Genomic DNA, 21419 nt, shown 5'->3' with positions numbered 1-21419 from the left:
GTTCTTGGGGATCATGTGATCACCTTGTGCAACCTTCTGACAAGCAAAGTCAGTGGGGAAACCAGATTCACCTTAACAGTCATGTTACTAACTTAACAACTGCAGTGATTCACCTAGTAACTATGGCAAGAAAGGTCATAAAATGGAGAAAACTGTCTCACTTAGGAACAGAAATTTTGGGTCAATTGGTTGTAAGTCAAGGACTACCTGTATAGCATACTGGGATTCATTTATTATTTAATAAAGTCTTTACCTTCATTAATATTAGATGTCATGGCATTCAATGAATTGGTACTGTAAAGATCAGTATCCAAAAAATGGAAAGCAATCTCCCAAGTATATAGAAATGTTTCAGTTTGTGTTCCCCTTTTATATTGTAAGATAAAGGTAGTCTCTTTTGACTTGAGTTTGATTCCACATGATTTAATGTCTAATTTTTCAGTAGATTTTAAACAAATCCTTGTAAATAGTAGTAGAGCGGTTTTAAAGCTTGTATTTGTGAAGACTGCTACATAAAGTTGTGATTACTACTAAACATAGTACAGGTCATTTCAATTTATGACTAAAATGGAGCCCAACATTTCCATTGCGAAGCAAGACAGTTGTTAAATGAGTTGCACCACATTTTATAACTTTTTTTGGCCACAGTTGTTAAGCGAATAACTGCAGTTGTTAATTGAATCATGTGTTTGTTAAGCGAATCTGGCTTCCTCCATTGACTTCGCTTGTCAGAAATCAGCTAGAAGGTTACAAATGGTGATCACATGACTATGGGATACTGCATCTGTCATAAATCCATGCTGCTTGCCATCTGAATTTTGATAACATGATCATGGCGATGCTGCAACTGTCATAAGTGTGAAAAGCAGTCAAAAGTCACTTTTTTCAGTGCCATTGCAACTTTGAGCGGTCACTAAATGAGTGGTTATAGGTGCAAATGGTTATCTTTCACCAACTTTTTGCCTAAAGATCCCAACCATTTTAAAAACAAGCAAAAATATAATATACCAAGGTCTTTGCGTGGTGTTGAGTTAATATTATTTTAAACAATTCAATAATAAATATCATTTTTTCAGTGCTAATCAATGAACATGTGGCCAGCATTGTAAATTACTTTTCTAAATTAGTACTAAATTAATTTAGGTTTAGATTTACTTTCTCCATTTATTTAAAAATGTTTCACTTCTCTGCCTTTCATGATTTGATATTATTTTGTAGTTTCTATTTTCATTATCACAATTTTGCAATATATTTTAGGAGAGACAGCATGCTATAATAATGAAAACTAAAAGTATGACAGGGTGTTCATAAAATGGAAAAATATGTTTTGAACCTGATACTTATGAATTCTGAAAGTTCAGTCAAACCCTGTCTCTTCTCCATCAGAAGTAAAGATACTTACTTTTTAGATGTTGTCATGGCCTCTGCACCTGTTCTTACTGCAGCATCCGTTATCCCACCACCCTACTCGCTCCATTGTCCCAACCTTCCCTGCCTTCCCCCAACTGCTGGTCCAACTGTGGCTTGTAACATAGACCTGCCCACTCCTCATCTTCCATTTGCTGTCCTTCAGACATTGTCTCCAAAGAAACTCTTGTAACTTGTTTTTATTGTCCCTTCAAAACAGCTCTGCTCAGAACAATTACATTTTGGTCAGTATCAGGAACACAACAGCCTTATTATTTCTTTCCTCATCTGGGTAAAATATTATGTTTTAGTTTGGGCACAAACCACCCCAAATTTCTGTTGCATGTAAAGGAATGATTTGTGCATGAATTGTTTTGCTCATCCTTAGAATATATAAACTACAAGTTGCTTATAAAAGCTAATTGTTAGGAGGGGAAAAGCCATTTCTCTTAATAAGTTGTCTTTCTTTTTAAAGTTGAAGCATTGTAGCCGCTATATACATGACTTGTTTCCTTCATTGATCAAGAACCTGGATCCCGTGCCACTCAGACATCTTCTTAATTTAGTTTCCATCCTCCATCCAAGTGCACATACCGAACAGGTAGAAATATATGAATTTAAAGCATTCTGTTTTCTGTGGCTATTTTTTTTCTATATATGTTTTTTTTAATTAAGCAAAATTACATATGAATGTAGATGGCATTGCTGATAGAATAAATTGGATGCCCTTGCTCTGAAGAGAGGGAGAGGAAATTCATTTATGTGCATAGGTTTACTTAGATTAAAATGATCTCTTGTCATTTTTTTCTGTAATAGAAAAAAATAAATTAGGAAGATTTCATTTGAGCCCGAGATAATTTACATTTGCATTGCATTTGTGAATTTATGAATAACAGCATACACATTTACAATTTATGAATAACAGAATGTACATTTTTGACATTGTAATTTATTATTCCTTTACAGACTTTATATTTGGCATCCATGCTCATTAAAGCATTGTGGAATAACGCTCTAGCAGCTAAGGCCCAACTATCAAAACAGAGTTCTTTTGCATCTTTACTTAGTACAAACTTACCCATGGGAAATAAGAAAGGTGAGTGCACATTTGTTTCCTGGGCATCATAAATGAATAAGTATAGATTTAAAGTTTCATGGGTGAGTTTATTATAGAGAGTAATATATTTTCTAAACAGAAAACAAGTTCATTTGGTTAACCATAAGTTTCTTATTTCATTTTTGTTCAAAAGTAGAAATAACAGTTTCAGGTAGAAAAGGACAGTATATTGTAGAAAATAAAGAATGTTCTCTAGAAAAGTTAGTTAATTCTTAATGACTTATGACTCTAATTGGGACCAGAACGTCTGTTGTTATGACCTTTTTACTGCGGTTGAGTCACACCATGAAATGAATTGCACAGTTGTTAAATCATATGGTTGTTAAGTTAATCCAATTTGCTGGGAAGGTCACAAATGATGATTGTATGACCTGGGATGGTTGCAGCTGCCATAAATGCACGCTGATTGCCAAATGTCCAAATTTTAATCACATGACCATAAGGATGCTGCAATGGTCTTAAGCAGGGCTTTTTTTCTTTAAAAAAAAAGGTGTCGGAACTCTCATCTTGTTAATCTTTTATTTATATAATTTTATTTATATATTTATATAATTAAACAATTACATATTCAATTCTTAACGTACATTTAATTTATTGTATTTAAGGCATGTGTTCATAGAAAATTCCAAACTTTTGTCCAATTTTCGTCCTGACTCCTTTCCTTGCTCTTAGTATCTATGGCCGAATGTTGTCCTTTGAGTAACCACAGATCAACGTATTTTGAAGGATCGAAAAGTCTCAGAGGTGGTCCGACAAGTTTGATGAACAAAAGTGCTGAAATTGTCTTAGTCTTTAATGAAGCTCTTTTTGGGGTGGCAATTAGATTCATCTGTGAAAATCCACATTCACATTCACTTGAAGAAATAGGAATGGTATTCAGAGTCCATATCAAATGCAACAGTTTTTCTGGATTTGTCTTTTCGAGAATGTATTCACGGAATCCACGAATCATTTCTCTTTCATTTAGTTGCAATTTTTTGAATCTCTTTTGTGAAGTAAAACTCCACAAAAGCAAAGATCACTTACAGCAGCAACAGCACATTTATAATAGGGCCCAAAGTTCTGTCTTCTTTCTTCAAAAACTTGTACCAGTATTTTTATTTTCTTATTTGCCTTATACAAGTCGATGTTGGGGTCCTGTAGATCCAAACTTAAATCTGACAATTCTTGGAGAGCGTCACACATCAATCCTAGGTCCAATAAAAATTCTGTAGATGTTATTTTTCTTTTCAAGCCATCATAAGTGCATTTATCATTTTTATCTCTTGTAGGATCATGCATTGCTTGTTCAAAATGATACACAAGGGATTCAAAATTATTCCATACAGCCAAAACTGTATGTAAACTAGATGACACCCATCGGGTACTTAAAATTCTTCCAATTTTCAGCAGCTCAGTCCCCAGTAATTCTGCACATGAATGCAACTCTCTGCTATTCTTTGGTGAAGCATGGTATATGACATACAGTTTATCAATAAATGATTGGAATCTATTTATTCCTGAAGTTTCCTTGGCAGCATCACCTACTGATAATTCTAGTCTATGATTAGCACAATGCCAAACTATAATAGAAGGAAAACGTTCTGACACCAATTTTTTCACTCCACTTTTACATCCCATCATCACAGCGGCGCCATCGCATGCCAGAGAAATCAAATATTTTTTCAAATAATCTTCTGTCATCCCATAAGAGTAAAGACATTGGAGTAAGGAATCAAATATTCCTTCTGCTGTTACTTTTTCAAGTTCTACCAAGTCCAAAAACAAATTTACTGGTGAATGCATTCCCATACCTTCGATACAGCATCGAACAAATACTATGAGGGTAGTTTTTTTGCTTATTGTGGTTGATTCATCAATTATCAATGAAATTTTATTATAGGGTCAAACAATTTCTTTAAACCACAGTTTTCCTCATTTCTTTACTTATATGATTAACAATATATAATCTTAAAGGGCTTGCCATTGTGATAGAAGATTGCTACCACTGCTCCAGGGTTTGGCATAGCATAATTAGATTTATTGCTGCTAAAGCTATGGATTACAGATTCACATTTCCCATGGATTGTCTTCTGTCCATGGGGGGGAAGCTTGGTAGATTCTAAGTTTCATAATTTTAGTTATTCCTTTGTGGCAGGGTATATATGAGAACAAGCTGCAAAGGTCTTTAAAAACATGTTTCTCACACATTTATATTTTTGAATCATAAATATTAAATCTTTTTTCTTTCCAATGATCCAAACTAATGCTTTAGAAATATAATTTCCAGTTTTAGCTACAATAAACAAGCAAATTACACTAAAGCTAAATTTAACGTTACTTGTTAAAGATATTTACTATATTTCAGAATTAGTATTCTTTCAGTCACAATCTTATTCCTATTCAATTTGACTGATTTTAAAATGTGATGTAAAATCACATAAAAAGAAAACAGCAGAAACAGCTGCAAATTAACTCAACAGTTCTATGCTTAGCAACATTTCCATTTAATCAAAGTCCTTGCTCTTTCCAAATCTATTTCAGGATTTACTTTCTATATACACAAACAATGGGAAATGAGTTTCTGGGCTGGTTCAAATTTTTTACACATTCCAAAAATTTCAGGTAATGTATCTGTTCCATATAAATATAAAAGCATGATAGGCTCTGTATTTGTACAATGGCCAATTATCTCAGTGTGCAGAAACGTGGATAACTACAAACAGAAGTTGCAAGCCCTCTCCTTGACTTCAGAGTCATCCTGGTGAGATAGCATATAAATTTAATAAATAACATTTTTTTTCCAAATTCCCCTATCAGGAATTGAATTTGAATGAAGTTTCAGAAAAGCAAATGTTCTGTGCTGGTGATACTAAGCTCCCAAAGATCTAGCATGGGATAAATGAATTCTTCCTAATAAAAATAACTTCCTGCCTTTTTCTAATCATCATTTCTTCCCTACAGCAATTTGAAAAGTAAAACAAAGTGAAACAAACCACTACTTCCTCCATGCAGGGAAAATTTCCTTGAGTCATACTTGGATATCCTATTTGCGAATAATATCTTACTTACCTAGTTGAGATGGTGTAGTTGGGGAGCAGGGAGGAGTGCAATGTTCCTGCCTTCGCTGCAACGTTTGCCTGCTGGGTCTTTTGGCAAGCTCAGCAGCAATTCCTATTGGCTTCCAAAAGCCAATAGCATGGCGACTCAGGAATTCTGGGAGTTGAAGTCCATGAGTCATAAAAGAGCAAAGCCTGCAATAGGCTTAAGCCAATAGCAGCACAGCTTGTGCAAAAGCTTTTTTTTTTTTTTTTTGGCAAAAAAAAGGTGCCGGAAGGCCATTCTGAGCATTCTATGAGAAAATAAGCCCTGGTCTTAAGTGTGAAGACTGGTTGTAAATCACTTTTTTTTCAGTACTGTTGTAATTTGAATAGATGGATAGTCATAAGTTGAAGACTATCTCTATGTTAATATTGGCAATATATAATCAGTACTATCTCCACTTTTTTCTCCCTTCTTTAGAGGAAGAAGAGCTTCGAAGAGCAGCTCCATCACCATGTAAGTTATTGCAGAAAAGCATTATGAGAGAATCATCTTATTAGGGAACCTATATATAATTTTTCATTTTATCCACCTTTCATTTAGATGGCAGCTGAACTAAATTACATTTTAAGCAGCGGCTGCATTCTCTTCTAGTCCTTGATCTTTCACATACATAATTTTGTATTTCTTTCTTACTTTCTGTTATCCTTAGTAAGAACACACACATTAAAAAGTCAAGTTGCAGTTATGCTGTTGATGTTACTAGCTGCTAGACTAGTTTCAGGGCTAATCAAAAGTTTATGGCAAGAGCCACAACATTTTGCTGACACTACAGAGGATTAATACAAAGGCCCCCAATCTTTTTTGGTACCAGGGACCATGTTTCGTAGAAGAAAATTTTTCCACGGAGTGGGGAGAGAAGGAGGAATGCAGAACCTAGATCCCTTGCATAGCGCAGTTTATGTTCATGTTCCTATGAGAATCTAGACTGATGAGCTGAGGTAGGTATGTAGGCAGGCAGGCAGGCAGACAGATAGATGTCATTTTTTACTGTGGGCACAATGGCACACATTAAAAATGAAATTTAGTTGCTTGGTGGAGCTGAGGCGGTGATGCTAATGCTGGGGAACAGCTGCAAATACAAATGAAGTTTCTCTTGCTTGTCTCCTGCTCACCTCCAGTTATGCAGCCCAATTCCTAATAGGTCAGCGAGCAGTACTGGTCCGTGGCCTGGGGGCTTGGGGATTCCTTGTTTAATACAACTGAACCTATATTAAAATTAACATTTTCTGAACAGACCTTTTTTTTCTGAAATAGGGTCACCTGCAGCAAGCCCTCAAAGCAGTGACAACAGTGATACTCATCAGAGTGGAGGAAGTGACATTGAAATGGAGGAACAACTGATTAGTAGAAATAAGCATGTCCAACAGCGACTTTCAGATACAGAGGTACAATACTATTTTTTTTGATGATGACAAGTTCAAAAGGCTAAGCTAATAAAGAATAATAAATAATTTGATAATATGAAATTTGTATTTTTTGTTCAAATTATCTAATGGGGTTTATACATTGCACTGGATCATTATTTGATTTGCTTTTCCATATTCAATCTGTTGGGTGAACCAAGCCATTTTAGTTTATAAATCATACTGTATTTATTAACAAATCAGTAAACCAACTATTTAGATATTCTTGAAATTTATCAATATTTTGGGCTAACAATTATTCAAATGCACTTTAACATGAAAAGTGCATTTAGATTTGAATTTGGCGTCCTGTGTTTTGAAAGCTTCATTTGAGTCCTTCTCTCAGCACTCTCACCATCTTTCTTCAGGTTGGCAACAGCCATTTCAAAAAATATGGTCTTCCAAAATGCTGTTCTAGGATGCTGGACATAACTTGGGTTTTTAACCAAAATGTATCTTTCCACCCTCAAGTTATTTAAATCCTGTGTGTTTTATATATCATTGATTTATATGCTGTTGTTTACTTTAAGATGGAAAATGCATCATCTCTGAGCAACATGTGAGCTTTCCTGATTATCTGATGATTCAGTATGTAGATTTAGTATCTTTTAATTTATTTTTTTAGGAATCAATGCAGGGAAGTTCTGATGAAACTGCAAATAGTGGTGAAGATGGCAGCAGTGGGCCTGGTAGCAGCAGTGGTCACAGTGATGGATCAAGCAATGAGGCAAACTCTAGCCATGCAAGCCAATCTGCAGGAAGCCCAGGCAGTGAGGTGCAGTCAGAAGATATAGCAGATATTGAAGCTCTCAAGGAAGAGGAAGAGGAGGAAGATGAAGACCAGAGTCCCAATTCCCCAAAAACTAGTCGGAATGTAGATTTGCGAAACCGAAAAATAGAATCTCAATCTGGCATTTGCTTGGGTGATGCACAGGAAGCAACAGATAGGAATGGTGTAAGCAATGGATCTGGGAATAGCCATGTTTTTAATAGTGAAAATGTTCCATCAGTGGATAATAGAATTAGAATGCTAGATCCTTGCTCACACTCAGAGAATACTGATCACGACATAGCTGGTGAAATGAGTACTGCTCATATATCACAGGGCTCTCAAGATTCCTGTATCACACACACAGGGGACTTTCTTGGGGAAGCAATTGGAAATGAATTATTTAACTGTCGACAGTTTATTGGGCCACAACACCATCACCACCACCACCACCACCATCACCACCACCACCACCATCACCATCATCACGAAGGGTAAGTTATTTTCGGTGTGTACATTTTTTTTTTTGCAAAAGCAAAGTTTGAATTTGCAGCTGAATATTATGTCTTGAAATACTGAATTCTTTGACATGAATATATTAAGCAAAATAATCACATTTAAATTTATTTTGATTGCTTTTATAATTCTTTTACTGATTAAAGGGAATAAAAATTCAAGAAATGATCATTCACACAAAATTCTGCATCAGTAAAGCTTTGAAATAAAACAGAATTTGTTTAGTGTGCTGAAATTCACTTTGCTGATATATCTGTCCACATGTGAACATAAGCAGTCTTTGGGGCAATATGAAAATGTGAAGTAAGTAATTTATGCAGTCTCAAGCACCTTTCACTTTTAATTGTGCTAAGTAATTCTGAAACTTCATACATATTTCTTGTTTTATGTAAAAAAAATTTTCCTTAAGGAATATTTAACAATTAGTGTGATTGCATTTCTTCAGTTGAATCTTTTTAAAAGTTACATTTGTTATTACAGATGAACAAACTTATTTTTCACTTTTAGATGGAAATCTATCTGAGCACCATCTGCTTTGGGGTAGAGGAAGGAGATATGTGCTATTGATACAGTGTATTGTTTTATTGCATCCAAGCATGATTTATTATGTTTGCAAAAAGCAATAATATATTACTCAAAAATAATTTGTGGTTATAAATTTTTGCACTATTTGTATTATAAGTTTTAACATAAATTCTCACTGTGGTTTGTAGTTTTTAGAGCTAAAAAGTAGTTGGATTTTCATGCTGCAGTCTCAGCAAATCCTATCTTTTTAGCTATGAATGAGAAATTATTTCATTTTTTTATTAAATTTATATACTGTCCATCTAGCTTCTAGAGTGACTATCCAAATTAGAGTTATTCAAAGTAGTCTGAGTTTAAAAGTTTTTAAGCTTTGAGTAGCCATTTCTGAGAACAGAACACCTTGCATTCAAGAATTTTGCTTCAAGATTGGGACAAAATGGGACAATTAATTTCCTGTTATCTTCAGTGTTCTGACTTAAGAGTAATGTTTATGCAAAAGAAACTCTTATTCCCCAGATTTGTTCCTTGGATGACAAAGGAAAGTCGGATATGGTTGTCCAGTTAAATCTCCACAGAAATGGCTGTCTAAAGCTCTGCTTAATCACCTTTTAGTCCATTTTTTTCACAAGTACTATTGCCAAAGATATTCCTGTTTTGTACCCAGTCACATAATTGTAATATCTGTAATGTTAAAACTAATTGTTATTTTCAGCCCATTGTTACAACCAATGAAGATCTGTTAAACATTGTCATTAACAAATTTTGATAAGATACCTGTCTACTAGTACTTCCAAGTCCCTAGTAAAAATGTTAAAGAGCAAAAGAACTTAATCCAGAACTTAATCTTGCAGCAACTTTATACCCTCAACTTTGAGGCACCTTTGATGAGTATTTTGTCAAATGATTTACTAAAATTGGCAGAAGGGACATATATAAGGTATAAGATCTTAGAAAGATCTTATATATTTCTTAACCACAGTTTGAAATGATAGTATTAATTAATGACTAACTTGCATTTGTTTATCAAATGAGTTTAGAACAGGGGTGTCAAATTGCCGGCCCACGGGCCAGTTTCATTATACTGAAGCCGTGCCCACCCCATTGCTGGCAATACAAAAAGAGATGCGATATGTCGCAACATGTCATGTGATGTGGCAAGTTTGACACCCGGGGTTTACAAGCTTACGTAATATGTAATATAGCAAAAATTAAAACATCTGCAAAATGATTAAATGATGACAAATAACCATCTCCCATGACTAAAAGAACAATATAAGCAAGCATAAAACAAGCAAGCAAAAAAAAGTAAAAAAATGGTATACTACTTAAATTTAATGGAATGTTCTCCCAAACAACTCTGTCCTCTTTTTGTGTCTGGATTTAGGGTGAGAACTGGAAGCAGGACATCCTCGATCAGGCTGCAGGGAACCTGTTTCATATTGCTGTTTCTAAAATAGTAATATGAAAAACCAAAAACCAGAACTGATGACCTGCTAGCCACTTCAAAAATGGCTGGAAGGACAGCTCTATAGAAGGGATTGCTACAGTAGTTGCATTCACATATATTACTGTTATCAAGAAAAAGATTTTTTTCTTCTGGCTAATAAGAATTTCCTTCCTTTGCTTATATAAAATTAATATTCTTCTATAATTTGCATATAATAAAAGCTGTAGTTAGCATATACTTGCTTTTATGTTATAGACACATGGTTGATGATATGTTAAGTGCTGATGATGTCAGTTGTAGCAGCAGTCAAGTCAGTGCAAAATCGGAGAAAAATATGGCAGATTTTGATGGGGAAGAATCAGGATGTGAAGAAGAGCTGGTACAGATTAACTCACATGCTGAACTAACTTCTCATCTTCAGCAGCACCTTCCAAATCTTGCTTCCATTTATCATGAGCATCTCAGCCAAGGTAAGAAATAATTAAGTCAAGGATAATACTCAATCGATTTCTGAAAATATAAACAAAACAAAATTGTAAAATTTTACATTGATGGAAATAATGTCATAAAATTACTAATCTTCCTACTAATCATGATCTTCATGTTACAGATTTTACAGGCTTGATTAGTTTAGTTAGGGGGAAAAACAATGAACATTGTCATGTGAAATATTTGCTGCATATTTTTTATAAAAATTACTGACCTAATATTTCAAAGTTCATACTGCTAGTAAAAGAACAAGATTTGAAACTAAAACATGTGATACTATACAGAATATTGTGGGCTATTGATTTGAGCAGGGTTATTTCATTTTTTTTAAAAAAAAGGTTAATTAGCTATTATGTACAGTCAACTAGCAGATACATTTCAAAGTATGTGTTATAATCTATAACATTCTGTACAATTTGGGAACAGTCTCTTAGCCCATATTATCTCTTATGAACCTTAGAATGTCTGGCAAAACTTGATCTGTCTGGTATCGGAGGGACTTTTGTTTTAATGCTATTGTTTGTCTCAGGTTTTAAAACTTTTGCCAGGGGAGCCCAAACATTTATTATAAACCAGTACTTCTGATAGCAGGTAAAAAAAGTTTTATTCAGTCAGGCCTTCAGAAAATAAGCTTGCTTATTAATGAGTGGATATTATTGAATTTATTTCTATAAATAGTGCTATAATTGTATTTTATTTTTTTAATTTTACTTGCATTAAAACTTAATTGAACACAATTCATAAACAGAAAGGTAAAGTATAACAACAATAAAATCTATAAAGCTATATAACTTTATTTGATCTACCCAATATTTTCCCCAAGAATAGGCATATCCTTTATTGGAATTACAAAAAAGTGCTTTTTCAGTTCCGTTATTCCAGTTGTAGAGGATAGTCTCTAGAGAGGCATTCTCAGGCAGAAACTTGGTTTGTGCAGGTGTTTTAATCTAATATAGAATTTTATAAACTACTTATGTTAAGAACCAAGAATGAAGCATTGAGTTACTTAGTAGTTTCTTTATTATTCCTCAGTTGCAGACAGAATCTTGCCAGACTAAAGCAACTATCTGCATAACTATAGGTATACTCTGATCTGCTAGGGAGAGGCCATCTTAATTCTCTCCCTTCCTATTAGACTTTCCAAATTTCTCTGTCTTTTTGCCCATTGGGAAGCAGCCCCTCCCTCGTGGGACTCTTAGACTACATTCTACCACAACGTCTTTTATTATTTATGTAAAAGAGTGTAAAAGTAAAAGTAACCTGTGTTAAAATTTTAAAGAAGATAAGTGTGTTATAGATTTACCTTTTAAATACTATAATAACATCAATCCAAATACAAATTCTTCAAAAAGTATAAGAAATGTATTTGGCTTCCAGTAGTAGTACTTTGACTATATTCCAGCCTATTGCTAAATTTTCATTGGATTAGTTACATACTCACAATTACAACATACAACTTTGAACAATTCAGGAATCACTGCAATACCAACACCAAAACCTAAGGAGGCTGCATCCCAATAGCAAGCTTCTACTGTAAAGTAAATATAGCATAACACATTTAAAAATATGTATCCATATGCAATATGTGTGTAAACATGTAAAACTGCAAGAAAAACATGCCACTCAATCATCTTCTTGGACCTTATCTAAAGGCTGGAGTCATGTCAACACTGCAGCTGCATAGTTATTACTTCGTTTGGAACTTCCGGGTGTTTTCATTATGCTTGTTTTGATACACGCTGCCTCCTAATTGGGAAGGTATTAGGTATGATTCTGATTAAACTGAAAATTTAAAAAAGATACATCCTGTGTTATATTATGATTAAAGCTGTATGTAGGAGAGGATTAGGCAAGTATATGCCTTATACATGCACAGAAAAAAGCCCTCTGGTTTGGATTGCAGTGGGATCCCATCCAGTGATCTTTGTGGATAATGATTGGATATGACATAATAGGATGGAGCTTCTTTCCATACAAGAAAACATTTGGATCATTCATGAGTCCATTTGTTTATTTTTTTCTAAAAATGAGTTGTGCATAACATCTGTTGATTAAAAACTATACAACTTAGCCAAGAAAGAAAAACATAGGAACATTTCATATAATGTTTGTACCATAGGGATTTATAATAAATTTTAAAGAGGTGAATATTCCCAATTTATTATAGTATTTTTAATAAAGTTAACTGAGCTTGCCTGTATTTGGCCCCCCAACTTCCTGATAAGTTTGTAGGGTTGTATATTAACATTTATTTACAGGTATTTATGGACAGACTCCACTCATGTCAGGATACACATTCTATATTTTTAATAACACCTGTCTTTTGCTCAGGGCCAGCAGTTCATAAGCACCAGTACAACAGCAACGCAGTGACAGATATTAACTTGGATAATGTTTGTAAGAAGGGAAATACTCTTTTGTGGGATCTGGTCCAGGATGAAGATGCAGTAAGTTAAATATCACACAAGAATATTTTCCAAAGAAAAAGTAATAATAATTGTCAATAACTCTTCTCTTACTTGACCTAGATACATCTTTCTGAAGGTTTAATAAATGAAGCAGAGAAGCTTTTATGTTCACTAGTATGTTGGTTTACTGATAGACAAATTCGTATGAGGTTCATCGAAGGCTGTCTTGAAAATTTAGCAAATAACAGGTAAGTAAACCATCCAGAGTTACTCTATGAGGACATAGGCAATTTCTAAATATGATACATAAGTAAATATAAATAAATAATTGAGCTTAAACTGCAGGTATTAGTTCTTCACTAATACTTTTTTCTTTAACTATATGATGTTAATGTTAATGTAAAGGCTATAAATTAAAGCTCATCATTATCCAAGGTGTTGATTTATATCTAATTTTCTTTCACTCCTTAGATCTGTTGTAGTTTCTCTTCGTCTTCTTCCAAAATTATTCGGCACCTTTCAACAATTTGGGAGCAGTTATGATACACATTGGATTACAATGTAAGTACAAATACCTAGGCATAGCAAAAGATGCTGAATATGATTCCTTATTAGGAATCATACCATCATTTCTTACAAGAATGCCTCTAAATTTAGAATTACATTTTAAAATTCAAACAGCATTTTTAAGTCTTAGTCTCTTCTGACATTTTACTGTAATTTATATTGTTTTAATATTTCATTCCTTATAGCTATTCTTTCCAATACGTTGCCATTTTTTAAAAAAAAATCAGTTCACATTTCCTTTGTTTTACTCTAATGAAGAAATCCATAGTTAGCCATACATATGGGTTTCAAATAATCTAAATGCTTCGTTTTCCTTGAACTGTTGTTTCTCTTTGGTGTTACATTATGCATTGGTCATTTAGTTATCTCCTTTAGTCCATTTTGACTTCTGTAACGGGATGTCTTTTTTATGCATTGAAAAGATCATGTCAGATGGCATGAGAAAAAGCTGAGTTATTAGACCTGAAATTATCTTTCTACAGTGGTTTGCTGTAGTATCTTCTTAATCCTAAGTAGAAGATATTAAACTTTGAATATATTACCCTTTGAATCACATACATTTATTTGCCAGAAAAAGTTTAGCAAAATGTTAATTAAAGAGGCAAAGGAACACGTAATAAGAATATGAAATATAATAGTAGGATTTCTAAGATTTTTAAAATCCATTTCAATTTTGAACATTCTTCAATTTAGTAACTTCAAAACATTTGCTGATTCATTTAATTACAAATGGAGTGTCAAGAAATATCCAAGGACTAGTCCAGGCAGTTCCCAGGAGTCAACCCTGACCTAATAAAACCCTGAAATAATTATTGTGATATAAATAATTAGGTCTCAAGGAAATAATAATAGAAAGCTTGAAGCCAGCTTGAATCTCTAGCAATCCTATGTGGCACAATATTAATTTATTCCACATTTATTTAATTACATCCACAAGATCTTTTTGAATAATAAGTGTTAAAACCAGTGTTGATAATAGAAGAATAAGGTGTGATGAGGAACGTTACGAGTTTTTTTAAGTTCACAGGTTTTGATGCCAAACTTCTCTTGATGCATCTTTTTCTCGCATTAAGAGATCAAACAACATTTACTTTAAATTATTTTACTTTTAATTATATTGTCAGTATGATGACTTGATAAGAGCTATATTTACAACTACATTACATACTCTTGTTTCATTTGACTGATAACCTGTGATTGCTGTGACTTTTAAATGCCTTGGAAAGGTTTTTTCTTCTTCTGAATTGTATGCAGCATCTATCTATTAATGTGGTCAAAGTCAGCAACAGCTTGATGACACATAACTGGTATAGAGCATAAGTAGTCTCTACCTGTAAATGTATACATTCTATAGTGTATAAGAACCAGTTTGGCCTAATGATTAAGGTGCTGGCCAGGGGACTGAGAGTTTTAGTCTCACCTTAAGCATGAAAACCGGCTGGGTGAATTTGGGCCAGTCATACTCTCTTGGCCCAAACCACCTCACAAGATTGTTGTGGGGAAGATAGGAGGAAGGAGTATTATATATGTTTGTGGGGAAGATAGGAGAAAGGAGTATTATATATGTTTGTCATCTTGAGTTATTTACAAAGTAATAAAGGCAGGAGAAAAATGTAATAAATAGCTTAACACGTATATGTGCGCTCTTCTCCCTTCCATGTGGATACCCTCTTGTTGCAGGGGAGGGGCTTGTGTATTCTGTTGAGAGTTATGCTGGAGGTATACTGCCAGAAAGTGCACTGTTCTACTTTGAAATTATCTATATCCAATTTAGAGATAAAAAAGGGGCTAAATATGCTAGGCCAATATGATCCTCAATTGTTCAATTGATCTTCAGAACCTCCCATTCATAAATGCTGCAGGGTTCTTTTCCCCAAACTCCTCCTTGAACAAAAACCTCTGCCCAGTCCAATTTAAGCTCACCATCCATCAGTGCTTTTAGTACAACTAATAATGATTGACAGTCAGTGTTCCCTAGATCAGGGGTAGGCAACCTTGGCTCTTTTATGACTCATGGACTTCAACTCCCAGAATTCCTGAGCCAGCATAGCTCAGCTTAGAAACCTCTCTCTTTTCCCTCAGCGTGGCTGGCTCAGGAATTGTGGAAGTTGAAGTCCACGAGTTATAGAAGAACCAAGGTTGCCTACCCCTGTCCTAGAAGGTTGCCAGCCTTTACCCTTGTTCTTTTACTCAGCAGACATTTTGGTTTTTAAATCACTTTTTCCCCATCTTAACTACTACCCTCCCTTTCTCTTGTGGGATATATCTTATTCTCAGGTTCTACTTATTAATTAAGGAAAAAGAAAATGTTTTGGTGCTTGCATGGATGTGTGCCAGATTAGCAAGAAGATATTGACTCCTGCATGCTACCATAAGATAAAACCTGCCATATGGATGTAATGAGTAATGAATGGAATAATTGCCAGACCAAAAAGTAGTTACAAGTTATGGCACATCATACAGAGCAACCTTTAAGAAACATTATGAAGTATCTAAGAAATTATTAAATGTTTTGTGTGTGTGTGTGTGTGTGTGTGTGTGTGTGTGTGTGTGTGTGTGTGACTTATACAATGGGTTTTTTTCTATAATTCCCATTAAATGATATGAATTCTTACATTGAAACAGGTGGGCTGAAAAAGAACTTAATATGATGAAGCTTTTCTTTGATAATTTAATACACTACATTCAAGCAGTCAGAGAAAGACGGCATAAACACACATTGTAAGTATGATTTTGGAGGATCTTGTCCTTTTTTTGTCCATTCGTGATTTAATATTTTGAACTACCATTGTTCTCCTTGGCCTTGCTAAATTCCATTTGCACATGACCACAGTAATTACTTGATTAGTAGAATAATTTCAATATCTGATTTATTGATGCCTATCCACTTCCCCATTTTTCTTTAGAAACGCTCTTTTGGTAAGTGTAAAAAGGAATTAAACAAAAGGAATTCTGATGCAAAATAGAATTTTGACATTTTAAGAGGGCATTGACCAAATAAAATTACACTGAGACGGTGTATAGCTGCTGCTTCTTCTTCTTCTTCTTCTTCTTCTTCTTCTTCTTCTTCTTCTTCTTCTTCTTCTTCTTCTTCTTCTTCTTCTTCTTCTTCTTCTTCTTCTTCTTCTTATTATTATTATTATTATTATTATTATTATTATTATTTCCATCAATATTTGCCTCTGCTATAAAATCATGACTAATTTATACCACATTTTATGCTGAGTGCTGGCTGTTGATTGAAATTGTATGTTCAGTGATGTTTATATTAGAATAGGAGAAAGGTAAAAAGATAGTTTGGAAATAAGAGTGAAAGAATAAAGGTTTTGTCATTTCGATATTAGATACACAGCAGATTCTATGTTGTCTTATAATATGAGATACAAATTCAGTAAATATATATTGTATGTATGTTCATCACAACCAAAAAATAAAACATCTACTTACAATAGAAATATCAAAACCAAAACACCTGGCACTATAGTTAAAAGTTTCCCATTCAGCCCCCACTTTCATTTCACCATTCTCCTCTTATCCCAGCAAATAGGGAGATTCAGTCATAGTATATCAATCTTAAATTGATAGAAGGTTATTTCAGACTAATATAGCCAACACATATGTTCTCTGGTTTTATATAACAAAGTTTGCATCAATAAGGAAACATAATAATATTTTATGTATACACTAAGGGGGGAAGGGTATATACTGTAAGGCCATGTTCACCTCCAGTGTTTTTTTGACCCCAGTGAACCCTCAGTGCAGAAATTCAGCAGCAAAAATCAATACTCAACATTATGATTTTTGTTTATTTAACAAAATAAGAATGAAACAGATTAATATTTTATATTGATGCTGGCCTATGTATAGTAAAAATGTTTTATTGTATATTTTACTTTACAAAGTATCCCCCAAATGAGTAATAGTTTATCTATTTTGTTCACATTTGTACATTGTCGCTATATATTACCATGTACCCTGCAATACATGAAAGCTGGGGAAACTAAAGTATTTCATCCAACTGGAAAAATATTGCTGGTCCAGGCATGTTGGGAAAACAAATCTGATGTTTAGTTTTAAGTTTGATTCAAATGATGATTTGAAAATAATTTTAATTAAAATTAAAATTCTTTTTTGATTTATAATTTTTAATTCCTCTACCTTTTTTGTCACTGAATAGATGTCTGTGGAATCTACAGGAATCAATCTTGAATTATTTTATTTTTTCAACATTTGTAATAATCATTTGTCATCTGATAGTGAGGTTAATACAGCCGTCAGAAAAGACAATGAGATGTATTAGTCTAATTTAATTTGAAAAAAGATTAAACTGTCTTAAAGTTGACTAATTTTTTTTAATAATTTCAATGATAGATACAGCCATAGTGCAGAGGTTCAGGTGCGCCTTCAGTTTCTGACATGTGTCTTTTCCACTCTGGGATCACCAGATCATTTCAGTAAGTTCTCACTATATCTTAATTTTTAAAAATGTAATTTTCTGCTTTTTTCTTAAAGATTTATGTCTTAAAGAAATAATTAAAACATGGAATTCACAACGCTTATTGCAACTACAAGCTTTAAGTACTAGTAATCCATGAGTTACAACCTGCTGCTTAGCAATGATTTGGAATTACAACAGACACTCCCAAAATGTAATTACAACCTGATTCCAAAGTTCCACACTGCTGTTGGGCATTCAGCAACCAGCCCACATTTATGATAGATGATAGATAGATAGATAGATAGATAGATAGATAGATAGATAGATAGATAGATAGATAGATGATAGATAGATAGATAGATAGATAGATAGATAGATAGATAGATAGATGAAAGAAAGAAGAAAGAAAGGTTATAGGGTCAAGGGAATCATACTGGACAACAATGCGTGCAAAGAGAATCTGGTTTCATTGGGCAAAAAATGTGATGCAGCTCCAAACAAAGCAAAATCTAGGTTGCATTGAGAAGTATTATACGAAGATCAAAATAAGTGTTATACAATGAACAAAAGATCATTGTTCTTTCTTTTCTGCATTGTTCCACATCTAGAATATAGTATCCAGTTCTGTCCATTACGTTTTACGAAGGACAGTGAGAAACTGAAGCATGTCCAGAGAATAGCAATCAAGATAATATGCTAAGAAAAGAGAACCTATGATGAAGTGTTAGATATGTTTAGCCCACAGCTGAGACAACTGCAAAGAAATATGATAAAAGTTTTAAAATTATGTGAACATCTGTCATATAAAAGAATTATTCCAAGAGAGAGTATAAAGAAACAGTAGCTTTAAATTAGAAGGAAATTGGTATTTTGTTAGAATGTAGGAAAGAATTTCAAATACTAAGAAGCTGTTGAGGAGCTTTCAGTAGGGGACTTTCATTCAGTGAAGGTGTTTAAAGCATGGGTCCCCAACTCCCGGTCCATGGAATAGCACCAGGCCATGGCATGCCAGAAACCGGTCGCGCAGACAAGCAAAGCCCCATCCGTGGACTGCAGGCAGTACATGAAACTATACCCACTCCAGTCCACAGAAAAGCCTCTCTCCATGGAACCGGTCCCTGGTGCTCAAAAGGTTGGGGGCCTCTTGTTTAAAGAGCCTGGATAGGCATATTTTGGGGATGCTGTAATAATGGGTTCCTGCGTCTTGAAGGTTATTTACCAATTAGGGATAACAATTATTTCTGCAGACTTATGGAGCTCAGAGAATTTTGTACTGTGGTACAGGTTTTCTGGATGAGATGCCTATGTTTGCATCAGATTCTGAGTTTTGCTGTGAAATGAAAAGATAGGAAAAGTCGTAAACACAGTCATTCCTGACACTATCAATTACTTTCTCTTATTCATTGACCTCAGATAGGTATTTGATTTTTCAGAGGATCTGTAGACAGCAAGGCAAGCCAGATAACTGGAGAGTAAGTGGCTTGAAATGTTGGCTTGAGGATCATCCATACTACTTGCACCTATTCTATGGTTCCAAAGGCATCATGTCTTCTTTGCTGACATCTAATTTTCAAGAGAACAGCCATTTCCATAGCCATCTACTATGTGATATTTGCATAACTTTTTAGTTGGGAAAAACCTTTGTATTCATATTGGTGCAATCCCACATGAAATGTCAGATCCCCTATTTTGTCTGTGTTATAGGATTGAAATCTGAGCATTTGTTTAGAATACGAAGTTTTGCCCAACTATGTATTTTCTTAATGGCTGCCCTTCACGGCTAATTCAGTCTAGCTGGAAAGGGTTGACTGTGTTTGTCAGGTTATCATTGTGGGATATGAAATGCTAATTTTTCTGAACGAGGGGGCAGTGCAGTGCCTGTGCTTTTTAACTCACAATATTGATGCTTAATATCTGTTGCTTAGCAGTAATATCCTGCTTGCAAAATATTTAAGAGGTTGGCTGTAGAAATCTTTTTAAAAACTGACTATCCCTTCTTATTAATTACTGGGTTCTCTTCTCTCCCTCTCCTTTTTTCTACTTTTATTACAAATAATTGAAGGCAGCAAGCACACCAAATACTCCTCCCTTCTTCTATTTTACCCACAACAACCACCTTGAGTGAGGAGCCCAAAATCATCCAGTAGGTTTTCATGGTTAAGGCAGGATTTGAATTCACATTCTCCCAATTTCTAGCCTTGTGCCTTAGCCACTAGATCATACTGGCTGTTTGTCACATTGATGAATGACCTCTTTGAGGAGTGTAACTCTTGAAACATTTTGATGAGAGGGGGATTGATACTGTTTACAACTATATTGTGGATAAGCTAATGGGTCAGAAGCTCACAGTACAGTGTTAAAATGGTGCTATTGCAGGACCATGTTAACATAGGGGCATAAAAGTGATAGGTCTCTTCTTTTGTTGCTCCCTAGCAGCTGGAATACAAGGCATGGCATCTGTGATTCTGAAGGTAATAATGGCCATCAGTACTGATAAATACTCATAGCTCAATCTTCCATGAATTTTTCCAGCTCCCCTACAGTCTAAAATGGTGTAAGTCACACCTGAAGGGAGCAGATTCCAGATAGACATCAAGTTACAACATAGCGGAGCCTGCCTCATGGTTGCAAGTCTTGATGGTGATAAGCAAAGTGCCCATGTGATAGCATTGCTTATTGACCCCCACTCCTGTTCTCCCCAGTACTTCATTAAGTGGTGCATGGGATACCTCAGGTGGGTGAGGCCCTGGGAGATCTAGCAAGGCCAATACCCACCTGCCCTGAGCTTCCAAGGCCTCCTATACCCGCAGGCATCCTGTGCTTTGCTTCCCATCTGTCAGGATCCTTGCAGCCTTGGGCCTGCTTCCCACCCCACAAGGTCTTCCACACTTCAACATACTCCCATCACCAATATTGCACTTACTTTTGAAAGATCTCTGGAGCTCATACTGGAGAAAGATAGCATACCAATCTACTTCACACCATCTGAAGGCCATGTGGCTCTGCCCTGGAAGTGGGCAACATTTTGGATCAGGCACAGTGTTGTTGCAGGACAGCCACTCCAAAATGGCACCTGCTTCTGGGATGGAGCCATACAGCCTAGCGATTCTAAGGGGTGGAGCAGCCTGTTCTCCTTCCCTAGACAAGGTCAAGTACACCAAATCTGTGAATCTGATGAACAGGGCATATCACCATGACAATGTATGTTTATCAGAAATTCACTGATTAGAAAAAGAAACCTAGGATTTT

General features: G+C 34.8%; 1 protein-coding gene across 2 annotated transcripts in view; it reads left to right on the top strand.

Annotated features, from left to right (window-relative positions):
• The window catches only part of USP34 (ubiquitin specific peptidase 34), a 152890-nt gene that overhangs the window by 51928 nt on the left and 79543 nt on the right, over positions 1-21419 (top strand). For both annotated transcript variants that reach the window (XM_083348413.1, XM_083348412.1), the window contains exons 11-21: positions 1883-2008; positions 2374-2503; positions 6026-6061; positions 6863-6993; positions 7637-8274; positions 10524-10738; positions 13089-13204; positions 13286-13413; positions 13637-13726; positions 16358-16453; positions 18104-18186. In XM_083348413.1, the coding sequence (XP_083204539.1) occupies positions 1883-2008; positions 2374-2503; positions 6026-6061; positions 6863-6993; positions 7637-8274; positions 10524-10738; positions 13089-13204; positions 13286-13413; positions 13637-13726; positions 16358-16453; positions 18104-18186 (1789 nt within the window). The remainder of the gene's footprint in view (positions 1-1882; positions 2009-2373; positions 2504-6025; positions 6062-6862; positions 6994-7636; positions 8275-10523; positions 10739-13088; positions 13205-13285; positions 13414-13636; positions 13727-16357; positions 16454-18103; positions 18187-21419) is intronic.

This window comes from Vipera ursinii (assembly GCF_947247035.1).
Source record: "Vipera ursinii genome assembly, chromosome: 1".
NCBI lineage: Eukaryota > Metazoa > Chordata > Lepidosauria > Squamata > Viperidae > Vipera > Vipera ursinii.
This window is presented reverse-complemented; position numbering and strand designations above follow the sequence as displayed.